We start from the raw sequence: 16579 nt of genomic DNA on the forward strand, positions 1-16579 counted from the left end.
TAACCGGGCTCATATGTTACCATTAGTTCTAAAATATGCTATAGAATACTAAAGTTTATATTTGAGCTAGTGTGTATATTTCTTATACTAGTTTTGAAATATACTTGGGGATACTGTTTTATAGCTCTCCTAGATCATTTTTTTACCCCCAAACTTTGAAAGTTGATGTATTAGTTTCCTGTGGCTGATGTAACAAATCACCACAAACTTGCTGGCTTAAAACAACAGAAGTGCGTTCTCTCCCAGTGCTGGAGGCCGGGAGTATGACATCAGGGTGTCCGCTGTGCCATGCTCTCTCTGGCTCCTCAGGAGAATCATTCCTCTTCCAGCTTCCCGTGGCTGCTGGCATTCCTTCGTTTGTGGCTGCATCTTTCTCTGCTTGTCTTCACACTGCCTTCCCCTCTGTGGGTCTGCATCTCTTCTATTCTTTTTCCACTGCTTCTCTTTCATAAGGATGCTTGTCCATTGGACATAGAGTCCAGTTGAATAATCTAGAATTATCTCCTCCTCTCAGAATCATTAACTTCATCCTGTCTGCAAGACCCTTTTTCCAATTAAGGTCTCATCTGTTCCAGAGATTTGATGTGGATATCTTCTGGGGGTCATTTTGTAGCCTGCCACAGTTGGATTTTACTCTTATATTATAATATGTCACTGAAATAAATTAGAGTACTTATGTAGAATTCTTTTGTAACAGTTTATTATTTTTAGGTCAATTCTGAGAGTATAAAAATATTTCTAGTAGGGGCTGTGATATTTCTGTACATCTGAGGATATTTGATTTACAAAATAGTACAGTATTTGTGTAGTATATGGTACAGTGTATCTGACTTTTCTTTTACAAAGAACATATTCAGGTAATAGAATTGTCATGAATAACTACCAGATTAACTGATTTATTTTGACCAGTGATTTGGGGGGCATTTCTTCCTCGGCTCTACCTCAGGGCCACTGAGCTGGGCCCCTGTGGAGCCTCTGGGGCAGGGTCTTGTGTTGCTGACACAGTTGCCCTTGAAGCTATTGCTCTTTCAAGTTTCTGCCTTCTGTTCTGGTTTCTAGTCTAGCCCTACAGCCCTGCCCTGAGCCCAGCCCTGCCAGACTCTGACAAACTATGTTGCCCTGGCCAGCTCTCTTACCCAGGAGGCTGACACACCCCCATGGCCGATCACTTGCTGGGCTTCTAAGGTGACTGCACGGGACTGCCTGCCCTTGCCCTTCCTGCTGCCCTGCCTACTGGTTGGCCTGCCTTCTCCCCGTCCACAGTAGTGGACGTTGCGCTGTGTATTGCAGCTCACCCCAGGACTTCAGAGTACCAGTTATCCAAGCATTTTTAAGAGCGTTACTCTTCATTTTTCTCCTTTTTTCCCCCCCACCCAGAAACGAGCTATACCTTTTCATGTGTTCTTAAATCAAGTCTGCCTCTACTTGCTACTTCTGAGTCATCATTATGTGGCCATCACACAAAATCATGTGCAACTGTTAGAGTATGTGACTATTGGTGTGCATAATACATTGTGGGTTTTGGGGTCTTCCACAGTCAGGCTGTCTTCTAGCACTGCTGCTTTGAAAGCATACAGTCTCATCTGTTCTTTTAAGACCCTTTGTTTGACTGGGAAAAGCAGAATTTCAGAAGCTAGGCTTCTAAGGCCCAGAGTGAGGGCCTTCTAGGTTCTTCAGGGCCATTGCTTGAGAGCACTACTATGACTGCCTGGAGTCTTTTTGCTTCTTTCTTAGTCACTAGCTCAGTTCTTGGCTGAGGTTTCCAGATGAAAGAGCAGTTAGTCAGACGTGTTCCCTGCTCTGGAGTCACACATGCTTCAGTGTATGCCTCTTTGATTTTCCTTATTCCGTTATGTTATCATTGTGATCAAAAAGAATAAGTGTATTGTTTTTTACACAACCTTGAAATTACTTGTCAAAAAGCACTGAGGTGAAGGTTTCTGAGCTTCATGGATTGGGGGTAGTCATTTCTGCACCTATACTCGACTTAGTGGGACTTACAGCAATTTCTGTAAATGTTTTTCACTTAATACTTTGCAACTGCTCTTGAGGGGCTGTTTTTGTTTTTGTTTTTTAAGTAATCTCAGTGCCCAACATGGGGTTTGAACTCGCAACCCTGAGATCAAGAGTCACATGGTCTTCTGACTGAGCCAGCCAGACACCCCTGGTCTTGAGGTTTTTGTTTTTATTTATTTTCTAAAATTAACTTTCTGAAGGAATCTGGATAAAATTGACTCATAGCCGGGCTTTCACATATACTTTCTAGGTCACTTTAGCTTTTTTGTTGTTGTTGTTGTTCTTTTCTTTTCTTTTTTTTCTATTTTTTAAAATTTTTTATTGTTATGTTAATCACCATACATTACATCATTAGTTTTTGATGTAGTGTTCCATGATTCATTGTTTGTGCATAACACCCAGTGCTCCATGCAGAACGTGCCCTCTTTAATACCCATCACCAGGCTAACCCATCCTCCCTCCCCCTCCCCTCTAGAACCCTCAGTTTGTTTTTCAGAGTCCATCATCTCTCATGGTTCATCTCCCCCTCCGATTTCCCCCCCTTCATTCTTCCCCTCCTGCTATCTTCTTTTTTTTTTCTTAACATATATTGCATTATTTGTTTCAGAGGTACAGATCTGAGATTCAACAGTCTTGCACAATTCACAGCGCTCACCATAACACATACCCTCCCCAGTGTCTATCACCCAGCCACCTCATCCCTCCCACCCCCCACCACTCCAGCAACCCTCAGTTTGTTTCCTGAGATTGAGAATTCCTCATATCAGTGAGGTCATATGATACATGTCTTTCTCTGATTGACTTATTTCGCTCAGCATAACACCCTCCAGTTCCATCCACGTCGTTGCTAATGGCAAGATCTCATTCCTTTTGATGGCTGCATAATATTCCATTGTATATATATACAACATCATCTTTATCCATTCATCTGTCGATGGACATCTTGGCTCTTTCCACAGTTTGGCTATTGCGGACATTGCTGCTATAAACATCAGGGTGCACGTACCCCTTCGGATCCCTACATTTGTATCTTTGGGGTAAATACCCAGTTAGGTCACTTTAGCTTTTATGAATGGGTTCACTAGTGCCTACATTTCCATGAGATGGATAGAATATGTTTTTTTCTGTCACCCTCTAGGTTAGAGCCTTACATACTGTTTTTCTGTAGTCACGGCTGTGAGGATGCTCAGGAGTAAATGAAAAAGTGTTTTAATTTCCACTTGTTGCCCTGAACCATTTCCACTTGTGATCATTCACAAAAGCAGCATAAACAATCTAGATTCATGCATCTGCCAGTAGTTTTTCTCTCTGTGGCCAGAGTTCTACTCATTCTGTATCTTTAAGCTGCATCTTATCAGTAGGGGATTGGTTTTGCTCAGTCCTAAGGAGTCAGCCTTCCCTCAGGAACACAGGGCTCATAGCTTAGATCCAGGACAGCCTTGCTTTCTTTATGTCCTTTGCTTGGACTCTCACACAAAAAGCAGGAGGGAAGATTTTGTTTCTAGGAAGTGAGGTTTTATATACATGTTAGCTATATAGATGATTATCTGTAATTATATTTAAAAACCTGTGGCATAGGGGTGCCTGGGTGGCTCAGTCGGTTAAGTATCTGGCTCTTGATTTCAGCTCAGGTCATAGGATTGAGCCCTGGGTCAGGCTCCATGCTCTGCGAAGAGTCTGCTTGAGATTCTTTCCCTCTTCCTCTGCCCCCCACTTGCTCTTGCATGCTCTCTCGCTCTCTCTCTCAAATCAGTCAGTCTTTAAAAACCTGTGGCATAAACTATTCCAGTTTTCATAGAAACCTGAAAATTACGATGCTAACCAGTGGATGTCAGTAAAGCCTCTGTAGCAGGGTTTGGCCTGGGCAGGTTCATTGGCTATATTGTTTATTTTACTATTTTTCTAACTGAATGTATTAATATTACCATTTATTTATTAAAAAAATAGTATCCTTTAGTATTTCACCTTAAAAGAAATCTCTGTAAAGAGAAGAAATGTTAAAAACTTTGAAGTTCTGAAAATGACCTACTTTAGCCCCTCTGCTGCAGGTGAGGAAGCTAGGGGCTGCTTGCTCTGCAGAGGAGAGGCACCCCAGACCTCTTCGCCCAGGCTCCTGCTCTTCCCAGTACAGTTGCTAACTCGTTCCTCAGTTTCCTAGTTCCCAGACTCAGATTTTCACTCAGTTCTCAGCAGGTCACCAGGTTCTCGGTTTCCCTTCTCAGTCCCACATTTCTTCCTGTCTTGTAAGTACTGCAGGTAAACTTCATTCCTTTGGTGCTCGGAAGCTTATTTGCTTTCCTTAGCACTAGTGCTGTTTCCCCATGACGGTTGTGCAGTCCCGACCCTCTTTTAGTCCCCTGTCCTTGATGGAACATTTCCTATGCTCCAGGAATCCTGCTCAATGATTACCATGTATCTTTTCATCCTAAACTGTTCTCCAAAATAGGTTCTGTATTTTCCCTTTCTGCAACTGAGAAAACTGTGGTTTAGAGAGAGAACTTGCCTGTTATCACACACAGCTAGTGGCAGAGCTTGGAACCCTTTCCTATTTGGGCTTCATCTCTGCAGAACTGCCACATGCTCATTGTTGGTCCCAGGACCTCTGCAGGTTCTTCTTTCCAGGTGTTTATGAAGACTGTCAGATTAGAGCCTCAAAATAGCTGGGTGGTCAGAAATGGTAAAAACATTCAGAGTTTGTTTGGTTTTGTATTTTTAAAATAGTTCACTGATCTCAGTTGATGCCAGTATTTGATGCCTACTTTCTAATCAGCTTGCTGATTGAGGCTCCTGTTCTGTGGGTTTTCAATACTTTCAAAAAACACCCTAGCCAGGGGATGGAGACCCACTCATTTCTAGACACATTATTATGTGGGAAATAATTATGAGTGAGAAATATGGCAGTGTTGTATCAGCCACAGAAAATTCGGTTGTGAGATCTTACCTAGACATATTACTGCCTATTTTTACTGGCTTCTAGAATGTTTTTATTTTTATTTAAATTCAATTAGCCAACATATAGTACATCGTTAGTTTCAAATGTAGTGTTCAGTAATTTATCAGGAGCATGTAACACCCAGTGCTCATCACGTCACGTACTCTCCTTTAATGCCCATCACCCAGTTACCCCATCCCCCCACCCACCTCCCCTCCAGCAACCCTCAGTTTATTTCCTGTAGTTAAGAGTCTCATGGTTTTTCTCCCTCTGATGACTTCCAATTCAGTTTTCCCTCCCTTCCCCTATGATCCTCTACCCTGTTTCTTTTATTCCATATATGAGTGAAACCATATGATAATTGTCTTTCTCTGATTGACTTATTTCGCTCAGCATAATACCCTCCAGTTCTATCCACATCGACGTAAATGGTAAGTATTCATCCTTTCTGATGGCTGAGTAATATTCCATTATATATATATAAAACTCATATCTTCTTTATCTATTCATCTGTCGATAGACATCTCGGTTCTTTCCACAATTTGGCTATTATGGACATTGCTGCTATGAATGTTGGGGTGCAGGTGCCCTTTCGGATCACTACATTTGTATCTTTTGGGTAAATACCTAGTAGTGCAATTGCTGGATCATAGGGTAGCTCTCTTTTTAACTTTCCGGGGAACCTCCATACTGTTTTCCAGAGTGGCTGTACCAGCTTGCATTCCCATCAACAGTGTAAGAGGGTTCCCCTTTCTCCACATCCTCGCCAACATTTGTTGTTTCCTATCTTGTTAATTTTAGCCATTCTGACTGGTGTGAGGTGGTATCTCATTGTGGTTCTTTTTTTTTTTTTTTAAAGATTTTATTTATTTATTTGACAGAGAGAGACACAGCGAGAGAGGGAACACAAGCAGGGGGAATGGGAGAGGGAGAAGCAGGCTTCCCGCCGAGCAGGGAACCCGATGCGGGGCTTGATCCCAGGACCCTGGGATCATGACCTGAGCCGAAGGCAGCCGCTTAACCGACTGAGCCACCCAGGCGCCCCTCATTGTGGTTTTGATTTGTATTTCTCTGATGCCAAGTGATGTGGAGCAATTTTTCATGTGTCTATTGGCCATTTGTATGTCTTCTTTGGAGAAGTGTCTGTTCATGTCTTCTGCCCATTTCTTGACTGGATTATTTGGTTTTGGGTGTTGAGTTTGGTAAGTTCTTTATAGATCTTGGATACTAGCCCTTTATCTGATACGTCATTTGCAAATATCCTAGAATGTTTTTAATTTGGTTGTTGCTCTTCATCAAGTATAGGCAAGGTTATCAATCATATTGCACTGATTACTGATTTCCAAAACCAGCTCTGTTAATTCATCTTGGTTTTTCTAGGCAAAGTCAGTGTTCACTGGCACTCTGTGCGTTTTTATGGTAGCATTTATTTCATTATTTTCTTTATGTGTGTGTGTTTCCTCTTCTCTGAGCTGCTGGTTCCCTCCTCCTGTCTACCCAGCCCACCCTCAAATGAAGAAAAGACAGTGTGCTTACTGTGTCACTGAAGCTGGAGTTCGTGAGCCCACAGTTGCCACCAGACCACCAACCAGTCCTAAGCTGCTCCAGAACAGACATTGGGGCAGGGACTCTTAGAGCTCCTCCTGGACATGGGTTTATGTTCTGCTCGCTGCTGTGGAAGTAGCCTTGAGCAACATACCAAACCTCTTAGTTTTGCTTCCTCATTTTTAGTACCCTTACCACAAATGATGGTGTGAGGAATGATGAAGTCAGAAAGATCTAATACAGCGCCTCACACAGGCAAGGCTTAGCAAACTTTGGCCGCCCCTCCTTTCTCTCTGTGACTCCAGGGACTGGCCTAGTTCCTGAGACATTGTAGTTATGTCGAGAGTGTTGCAAGGAGGGTTGGTTCAGCAACTGTGTGTTTTCCTTCTGAAAATAAACCAGATCTGCCCCTCAGCCCTACTTGAAGCAGCTACATTCTGCCTCTTTGCTGTTATCTTTAAATATGCTCCCATAAGAACATTTAGACAAAGTTATCCTTTCTGGTGCTTAAATAGCATCATTTGGAGTGACACTGGATAAACAAAAATAAATATTGTGCCTGTAATTTCAATTCTAGTTTTTTAATGCATACATTTATCCTATTTTGAGCTTGATTAGCTCAGTGGTGATGGAGGTATGAATGAAAATATATTGACATCCATAAATTATGGATTATGAGAAAATTTTTTTAAGTTTTATCTTAGATTTCTTCAAGAGCTTTTTCATTTATGTTAATGGTTGAAGTAATTAAAACTTTGCAAAGAATTTTAACATCTCTTCCAAATCCCACTTTTTATTTCCTTTCTAAGCTATTTTGGCAGTTTCTTGGAAATAAACGTATTTCACAAAGCAAAAGACTTTTAAATCTAATATTGTTCTTGATGGATTGCAATTATTTAATATTTAGCATGGATGCAGTCTAACTCAGATAGGCTTTTTCTACAGTTATTATAATGGCTATAATTGCAAAAGGATGCTTTGGGGTAGGAGAAACTGCCAGATGCAATGCCATTTGATCTAAAAAGGTCACAGTAAAAGGGACATTTAAATTAAGTTATAAATTACAATTGAAGAACAATATTTTGATGTGTGAGTCCAGAGATGTCAGAGCAGGGAGATGTAATTCATGGGTTCATTATAGAACAGAGGTGCCCGACAGCTGAGCCATGCCAAAAGGAAAATTTATTTGCAACATCATGCAGACTGAAAACAGCAGCTAAGATGAGAAGCCAGAGCAGAAACTTGAAGCCTTGTGGTAATACACAGAGTTTGTGCTCATATGACTGCCTGAGACCCTGTGATGCTTAGTGATTGCCGTAATATAAATGAGGTGTTTGGGCATTTGCACATTTTCTGTCTTATTTAAATTAAGACCTCGTCCTTGCTCTATAAAATAACATACTTTATAGCTAGGCATTAAGGTTGATTCTCTCACCTCTCTGTCCGATACTACAGATTTGCTGAAATTTCAAAACTGTTTAGGCAGCAGAGCTACAGCTTGAAACTGGATCTCCATCCATGGCAGCTTTGAGGAAGGATATAATTTAATGTTTATAGCAATCCATGAGAAGTTCAATCATGAGTTAATTAAACTGTAGGCAGTCATTAAGTATTATTTATTCTTTCGAGAAGCTTGCCAGTAAAGCACTTATATATATTAAATTATAGAAAGTAATAAGCAGGGAATGATTTGTCAGGCAGAGCAAGAGTGGCACATTTAACTTGGACAATTATGCAGAAATGTGTTTTTCTTCTTGGGGCATGATCCTTTCTTGCTGCTAATCACGGAGAGGTCAGAAGCTGTAATGAGACCACTGAGGGCGTGTCGTGTCTAGCACTGCACAGTAGATGCTCTGTTGAACTTCTGATTGTTGAGTAGTCTTTGATAAGAGATATGTGCCTGAAATTTTACTCCCCATGATGATGCCTCTACACAGTTTATAGCTTTTTGACATTGCACGTATCTTGTCACGTATCGCATTTCATACCTTCCATTGTCTTTTGACATAGCCAGGGGATAGTGGTGTGAGGCCCATTTGACAAATGAAAACCTCAGCCGGTTTGTTGCAAAACTGACAACAGGAATTTGTTTCCTGCCTCAGATCCTGTGCTGTGTTCACTAGGCATTGACAGAAGGCATTGACTGTGGGATGGTTTATATAGAAGGGGCAGCTGGACCCCCAGAGTTGTTGAGAGCTTTTTATGCAACTGACCAAATGCATCCAGTTACATGTGGTATCGTAGTCTTTGGCTCTGTGTAGTGGTTTCCTTTGTTACCGTAGAACCGAACCAGGAGCTTGCGTCACTCAAGCTGCCCTTGTTCTTAGCACCAAACCCCCACTGGGTCGACTCTGCTGGTTCACTCTTGCAGGTCCTTGCTAGCACAGTATCTGGCACTAGAAATTGCTTAGTAACTCTTGTTGAGAGGATGGAGGGCCAAGAGAATGTGGTGCAAGCAGCCTGCCACTGAGGCTGGGACGTCCCACTGGATCTCACGGGCACTGGAAGGTGTGGTAGAGGAGGGCTGGATACCTGATAGGGGAAGAGTCCTGTTTGCTGTCTCACAGTGAGCAAACCAAAAGCAAAGGAAAGAACACAGCCTGAGGATTCTGTGGAGCAACCCCGGGAGACCAAAGATCAAACTGGTGGAAAACAGCAAAACAGGGATGGTTCCTTGATGGAGTGACTTGAAAGGCTAGGAGATTGATGAAGTATCACCAGTTTGTTATCAGATTCCCCGGATATTGACCTGTGGTTTAGGGGAAGACCACTTTTGCTTGTGTAGAAGTGCAGACTTGCAGTTCAGTGATGTGGAAGCAGCAGATTTACAAGTGTATGACTCCCTGATCATTGGATCACACACACACACACACACACACACACTCCCTGATCATTGGATTACACACATACACACACACACCCCCCACACACTCCGGGATGATGAATTTGAAAACAGTGGTTTCTGCTGAATGACATCCTGCTTTAGTGGCTGGCAGGGTGATGGGGATGGTGTGAGATCTAAATGCTTCTCCCACCAATAGCTTGTAAACATTGAAAGCTGGTTAAGTAATGATGTATCTTGGTCCTTGTATTTTGCGATGATTTTTTCCCAGTCGCTCTAAAATGGTACAGTTCCCTATACTCTACATTAAAATTGCATTTAATTCCAGAATTTACTAGCTCTGCTTGGTTGCAAAATGGACAGAAGGGTTACTTATCTTGCTTTAATTGCTTTTACAAGGCTACAAAGTGAACCTATAAGACATTTGAGGGCTTTTTCCCCCCTGTCTTCATTGCAGTTTCTTTGAACAATCTTCTCCGGGGAAATGGTAGAACATTTTATTCACATTAAAGGACCTTTTTACCTCAGTGATAGTGAGAAGCCCGCACTGAATTTCCTCACTATGTTGATGTGTCTGTATGGTTGTGATCAGATGTTTAAAATTTGAAACCCACATAATGTTTTCCACAGATGAAATTACTATAATTTGTTAGAGGTTGGTGCTGTATTAGAGGGGAATGTTTTTTTTATTTTATTTTTTTATTTGACAGAGAGAGACACAGTGAGAGAGGGAACACAAGCATGGGGAGTGGGAGAGGGAGAAGCAGGCTTCTGGCAGAGCAGGGAGCCTGATGCGGGGCTCGATCCCAGGACCCCGGGATCATGACCTGAGCTGAAGTCAGACGCTTAACGACTGAGCAACCCAGGAGCCCTGAGGGGAATGTTTTTAATGACAATTTTTCGAGATTTAAGGCAGCCGATATTTTGGTAGATTTAATTCTAATATACATAAGGAATACAGTTGAAATTCCAGTTTAGCTCTTCCTCAAACATTATTTTGGCTCCAATCTGAAGAAAGAAAATCTTCATAATCATCTAGAAAATGATCCCTCTTTTAGAAGGGCTTACTTGTTGCCAGATACATGGACTAAAGAAGGTAGTACCCACCCTTTGAGGACCCAAGAGTTTGAATGTGAGATTGAGGAAGCCGTATTATACAAAACTAGTAATTTACAGTGCCTCTCACAGGTTATACCATTTTTACTCCTACATTTCTGATGTGCATTATCGGTGTTCTTCACAAGCTGTATCTCTGTCTGGCGCCTAGAGTAGTGTCTGGCCCAGTTTAGCACTCGGTAAACATCTGTGGAAGGAATGAAGGATGTCCTGAACTCCAGTAATTTTCCCAGAATGCTCGAAACATAATCTTCATTTTTGTGAAGCTATGCGGGCCATAACTTTTAGTATGTTAAAAGTATATCTTTAATTAAATATAATTAAAATATTTCTATAAAGATGTAAAACTCTCAGAATGTTCTCAGACAAGATTCCTAGAAAGTAGAATTAAATGTTTATAACATTCAGAAGAAGGTGAAAGTGTGGAGAGGTTCGGTTGGGTTCCCTAGGAAGAGGGCATGGCAGAGCCACCCCTGGATCTGGCTTTTGGACTAGCCTTTATGAATTATTGATGACAGCACAATAGTACCCTAACTTCATTTGTTCAATAAATATTTCATCACTATTGGTAAATAATCCCATACCTCTGACTTTTCAAATATGTCTTGGTAGAGGGGTAGGAGTAGACACTAAATATTTATTGGGTTTATATCATGGAAAGGTCAGGAACAGGAATATTTTAAGAGGAGGGGCAGACAGTGGATCAAACGAAAGGAGGGAATTACCCAGTATTTAGAGAACAGAGTAGCAGAAGGAAGCCCAGGTTACCACACACACATTGCAACAGCTTCTTCAGGGGACAATGTGATGTGAAATGAAGATTGTGAAGGAAGTGTGAACGCCAGGGTATGTTTAGGGGACAAAGAAGCAGCTCACTAGAAATTTAACTGAGGGCTCCATGCACGCACTGGGCAGCTTTTCTAATAAACCAAAAGTTCAGCAAATTATTCAGAACATTTCTTACAGCTCCTATTCAAAGCTTGGTTCACCAAAAGTCAGGAATGGCACAGGGATTGATGACATTTGATTTAACTTCATTCAGCAGTACACTTTTGGAACAGGCCTTATGTTCTTATGAGTAATTTCCTATCCAGCCATATAAGATGTTAAATTTTAAAATTTTTTCTGTGAACTTTACCAGTGTTTTAGTCAAATTTCAAAAACTATTAACATGAGTAATTATGTGAAACATAAGTGGTTTTGTTTATAGTTTAACAGTTTTTTTCCCCCCTCTCTGGAAAGGCTACTATCTAATCTAGAAAATCGATGAAAATTGAGTAGAGACTGCTTCCTTTATTTTTTTCTCTTTCCTTTAAAAAATAAATTGCTAATACTCATTTAGCATATTATGTGCCAGGTGCAGTTCTAAACAATTTACATGTGTTTTCTAACGTTATTCTTATAATACCCTAAGAGGTAGATGTTATTATTATACTCATTTTTAAAGATGACAACATTAAGTCCCAGAGAGGATAAGTAACTTGCCTGATGTCCCACACTAGTAAGTAATAGAGCTAGAATTTGAATCCAGATAGTCTGGCTCCACAGTCCATGGTTTTTTATCACGCTCTTCATAATTACCCCATATACTATAATTACCTCTTAAGAAATGTTAATTTTCCATAAGCTTTTTATTAAGAAGTTATGATTTGATCAACTTGAATTGATTTCAAATTATCACTAAAATATGTGCTCCTAAAAAAATTAAATAGGCATGCAGTTTTTTCTTTTATTCAGTTCTAGTCCACGTCATTAAGCTCATATTTTGGATTCGTGTTGTATTGTAGACCTTGACAATAACTGCTTGGTCTGGGTATCGGGCAAAGTTTGAAAATCTAACTTTATTTTCGTCTTTTTATACTGCGGAAATAAGTCTAGATTGGACAGTTTTCAAACATTTTAGTATTTATTTAGTATGGTATTTATGGTATATTATTTTTTTTAAAGTCTAATGATGAATGTTATGAAAATCTACAAGTTAATATCTAGCATTCATATTCAGTACATACACCCCCTAAACACACACACAGACACACATTGTACCATCATCAAAACAGAATCGAGCATTGACTGTTGCTGTAGGTTTTTGTTTTGTTTTAAGGTAGTGACTTAATGTCATTAAGTTAATGTTAATATTAACATTAATAATAATGTTAATATTTAGCCTGGACTTCCTTAGACCTGGATTTAAAATAAATTGGGGTCCTCCAAACAGTGAGAATACTCAGGAAATTTTAATTTTTAATACTTTCTGTTTCTCTGAATGAGCAATGAAAATGGATATTTGTGATATCCCTTCTAATAGCAGTTGAATTAGAAGAGGGACTGCTGTGTATGTTTCAAATATTATTTTATTCAACAAATATTTACTGCAGGCTTACTCTATGCCCCGCCCTGGGTCTGTAGCAGTTGCTAGGAAGGCAATCTGCACGTCCTTCTTATGAGTCTTCTACTAAAGAGGGGAAACACGGCACTCTCTCCTCTTGTGAGTCTGTAGCTCTTTACTTAACACCTAGGTAGTAGCAATTACTCTCATCTGCTCAATCTTGTCATCTCATATGTATTGTGTCCCTACAACACATCCCTAGGAGTTTGTGAGTTTCCTGGAAATAAAAACCGTGGCTTACTAAGGTTTGGACCTTATTTCTGAGTTTGCAACTGATGCTGGTGAATTGTTCAAATAAGGGATTGACGCACAGGTGAGAAGATTGGAAGGTCCGCTCCATGAGAGCAGGGATGCCTTTGCCCGTTTTGTTCACCGCTGTATGCCCAGGGTCTAGTACATTGCCTGGAATGCAGTAGGCACTTAGTCAGCTTAAGGCCAAATGAATTCACATCAGCTGAGATTTAGATTTGGGTGGAGTTTACAAAGGGACAATAGTTGAAGGCATTTATTTATTAATTTAACCAGTAGTTCTGTTAGATCTCCATACGCTACAGACTGTGTTAGGCGCTGGAGATAAGGTCTTAGCCAAAATGGATTCTTGTGCCAGAGTACTAGATCTGTAAAGGAGAGCCAGATTTCCAGTGAGAATTTTGGAGGGACAGCCACAGTAAGCAAGAGGATCTTTCTGTCTGCTACTTCATTCCATCGTCTGCAACTTGAAACTCTGGAACTCGAAGGGGATTGGGGTCACATGAACCAAGAAAGGAATGTCTTTGCAAGATAGAGGCTGAGTGGTGGCAGGCACTGCCTGGGGTTGGAAGGGATACGGAGTGGAGGAAGTTTATTACTCTTGATGAGAGCGGAGGCTCCTAGAAGGAGTGTGTAGATAAACCAGCATCTTCATTCACATGTACTGCTAGTATACTGTTAAAGAGTTTTGTTAAAAAGCTCTTAAAAGTTTAGGTACTTGAAATTTTTTTTAGTGAAATTACTACAGTTGAAAGACTTCAGAAATGCTAAAGGGTAATAATATAATTCAGTAGGTCTTTGAACTGTTTTGGGGGGGAATGGGACAAGAGTGGGTGGGAATCACACTAGCTGGAGTCTGGCTTTACCACCTGCTGGTTTAGTGTGCTGAGCACCTTTGTTTGACCTTTCTATGCCTCAGTTTCCTCATCCATAAAATGGGGTGACTGTAGTTCCTACCCCATAAGCTTAAATGAGAAAATACCTTCCTCATAGGATTAGGAGAGATAATGAGTACACGGATCGTGCTCACCATTGTGCCCGGCCAAATGTTCAGTGTTTGTTACTGTTGTTCTGAATCCTATTCCTGTTCTTCCCAAAATGTTCTCTACCTTACCTGCCTCCCTTTCCCAGAACAGCTGGAACTGGGGCCAGGGGGCGATTGGAGGAGAACGAATTCTCTTGCTGACAAACGTGCCCATTCCATGATTCTTCTGTTGGAACAAATGCAGGGTTTCTCTTTTATTGATTAGCTTCCAGATCTGTTATTTGGCACACCTCACTAACTGAAATTGTTGTTGTTGTTTTAGCTACATGAAAGTGGCTATGATGCTGGCAAAGCCCTGCAGCGCCTGGTAAAGAAGCCTGTGCCCAAGCTGATCGAAAAGTGCTGGACGGAGGATGAAGTGGTGAGTGCAGATGGGAGTGGCCTTGTGGCCGGGTCACTGGGCTGTTTGCTTCTCAAGTGCGTTCCCTCCCTCCTCCTCCGGGGAATGTCTGTGGTATCCATTAGTCCAAGGAAAGAGCCTTCAAGCATCATAATTATACAGAGAGATTTGATCTTAGTAAGCTTAGTGGGAAGGATTTTCTCAGGTTTCATGGAAAGAGAGAAGAGATTGGTAGTGTTGGTTGGCTGGTTTTAGCAAGCCAGCTTTTGATATGATACCTCCCTATTTTAAGAAACAAGCATTTTTAAACCAGTTGATACATATCCTAGAGTGGAGCCAGTGAGTTGTAGGAAGCATAGACCTGATTATATAAATACAGTGGATCTTACATATTCATTCTATCATTATGGCCCATCAAAGAAGTTGGGGAGATAAGATATGTGCCCACAAATACAGATTTGAATACCCGTGGATTCCTGTCCCAGCAGACCCGAGTGCTCATGAAGCTACATCCCCATCTTGTGACTTCGGAAAGGTATTGCCGTAAAAGACTTACAGATTACTTGTGCTTTTGCAAATACAGTCTTGTGTCTGAGTGTTACTGCTTGACATTTGCCCTTTAGGTTGAAAGAAATTAAGATGAAGGCTGGCACTGATAGACATATCGATTGTAAGTTCGTTGCTGATATTTTAAAATATGCTAACAAAGAGTATTTAGAAACTGTGTGCTTTCCTGATTTTGCTCTTTCAGTTTTTCAGCCAGCAGTATTTATTAAGTACTTATTGTGGGCCAGGTGCTGTGTTAGGAGCCCTATCAAGAACAGAAGGTCCCGCCTCACAAGGCTTATGTTTTAAGAGGAGAGACCATCTGTAAATCAATATACGTCAAGTGGTGGTACATATGTGTGCTCAGGAAAATAGAGTAGGTAATGAGGATGGAGAATAAACTGGGTGAGGTGCTGTCTTTTGTAAGGGGCTGAGGAAAGGCCTGGTAAGAACCATTTGATCAGAGACCTTAGTGCAGAGGCGAGCCTTTTGGATCAGGGGCCCTAAGGTGAAAGCATGCCAGGGGAAGAGAAGTCTGGGCCCTGGCATGGTCAAGAAGTAGGCAGGAATGTGTCTGGAAGGGGATGGGGATGGCAGGCAGTGGATCATGTGTGGCCTGCGGACCCAGGGTCGGCGCCTTGCTCTTTGCTCTTTATGGGCAGATTCTGAGCAGAGGGGTGACTTGATCTGCTAGTGGGGCACACTCTGGCCCCTGAGTCACAAGTGGGCTTTCGGGGCTTTGGGAGCTTCCAGGCCCGAGGCCAGGGACTGAAGAGCACGGCAGCAGTGCTGGGGAGAAGTGGTGAGATCCTGGGTGCACACTGGAGCCAGAGACAAGAGGATTGGTTTGAGGAAAGGCCGTGTTGGGGGTGGCAAATGGGAGGGGGAGAAGCGGACTAGGAGGCCTCAGGGAGGGACTGAAGCGACCCCTGAAGGTTTGGTGTAGGAGAGAGCTTTTTCAGGAGTCCGTTAACGCTTGCAGCTGATCAGATGCGTGAGGAAGTTGGTGCTGCTGTTTTGAAATTAAACATTTAAAAACTTTACATGATCAGTAAAGAGTTGGAAACTTCTTAAACATATGTTATTTTTGAGACAGTGGCAGCGTAAAAATGTGAGATTTGTTTTGTCAAGTCAGATAGATGTCGTTTTTCACTGTGGATCCATTTTTGTGAGGAGAGGAGAGTTTTGATAAAAATTTAAGATTCCTCAAACAGCCTTGGTGGAAGAAAGATGTGAGGAGGTAGAGAGGATGGAAGGAGTGTGTGAAAGGCCGTCACCCCAGGGGTCCCGCCAGTGCCTGTGTGCCAGGCGCCCTTCTCGGCCCTCCCTTGCCTTCACCCCGTGGCTCCTTGGCAGCCAGGAGCTCCCTGTGCTTTCTCCCGAGGCCTGTCCTCTGGGATTTAAGGACTCCCACTTAAAAGAAAGCCGCCTTCCTTTTCCTGCAACACTTGCTTCTCTTGGGCGCGGTGTGGTCTGTGTCCCTGCTGCTGCTGCCTGGGGATTTGGAGCAGCCCGCAAGGCGGAAAGGGGAGCCTCGCACATCCGAAAAGGCCTGGCTTGCT

At 41.9% G+C, this 16579-nt stretch overlaps 1 protein-coding gene across 8 annotated transcripts in view; it reads left to right on the forward strand.

The window, feature by feature from the left end:
* The window catches only part of RERE (arginine-glutamic acid dipeptide repeats), a 415927-nt gene that overhangs the window by 308854 nt on the left and 90494 nt on the right, over window positions 1-16579 (forward strand). For all 8 annotated transcript variants that reach the window (XM_078073823.1, XM_078073818.1, XM_078073819.1 and 5 more), the window contains one exon: window positions 14394-14492. In XM_078073823.1, coding sequence (XP_077929949.1) covers window positions 14394-14492 — 99 coding nt within the window. The remainder of the gene's footprint in view (window positions 1-14393; window positions 14493-16579) is intronic.

The sequence above is a fragment of the Halichoerus grypus genome, chromosome 5, assembly GCF_964656455.1.
Source record: "Halichoerus grypus chromosome 5, mHalGry1.hap1.1, whole genome shotgun sequence".
NCBI lineage: Eukaryota > Metazoa > Chordata > Mammalia > Carnivora > Phocidae > Halichoerus > Halichoerus grypus.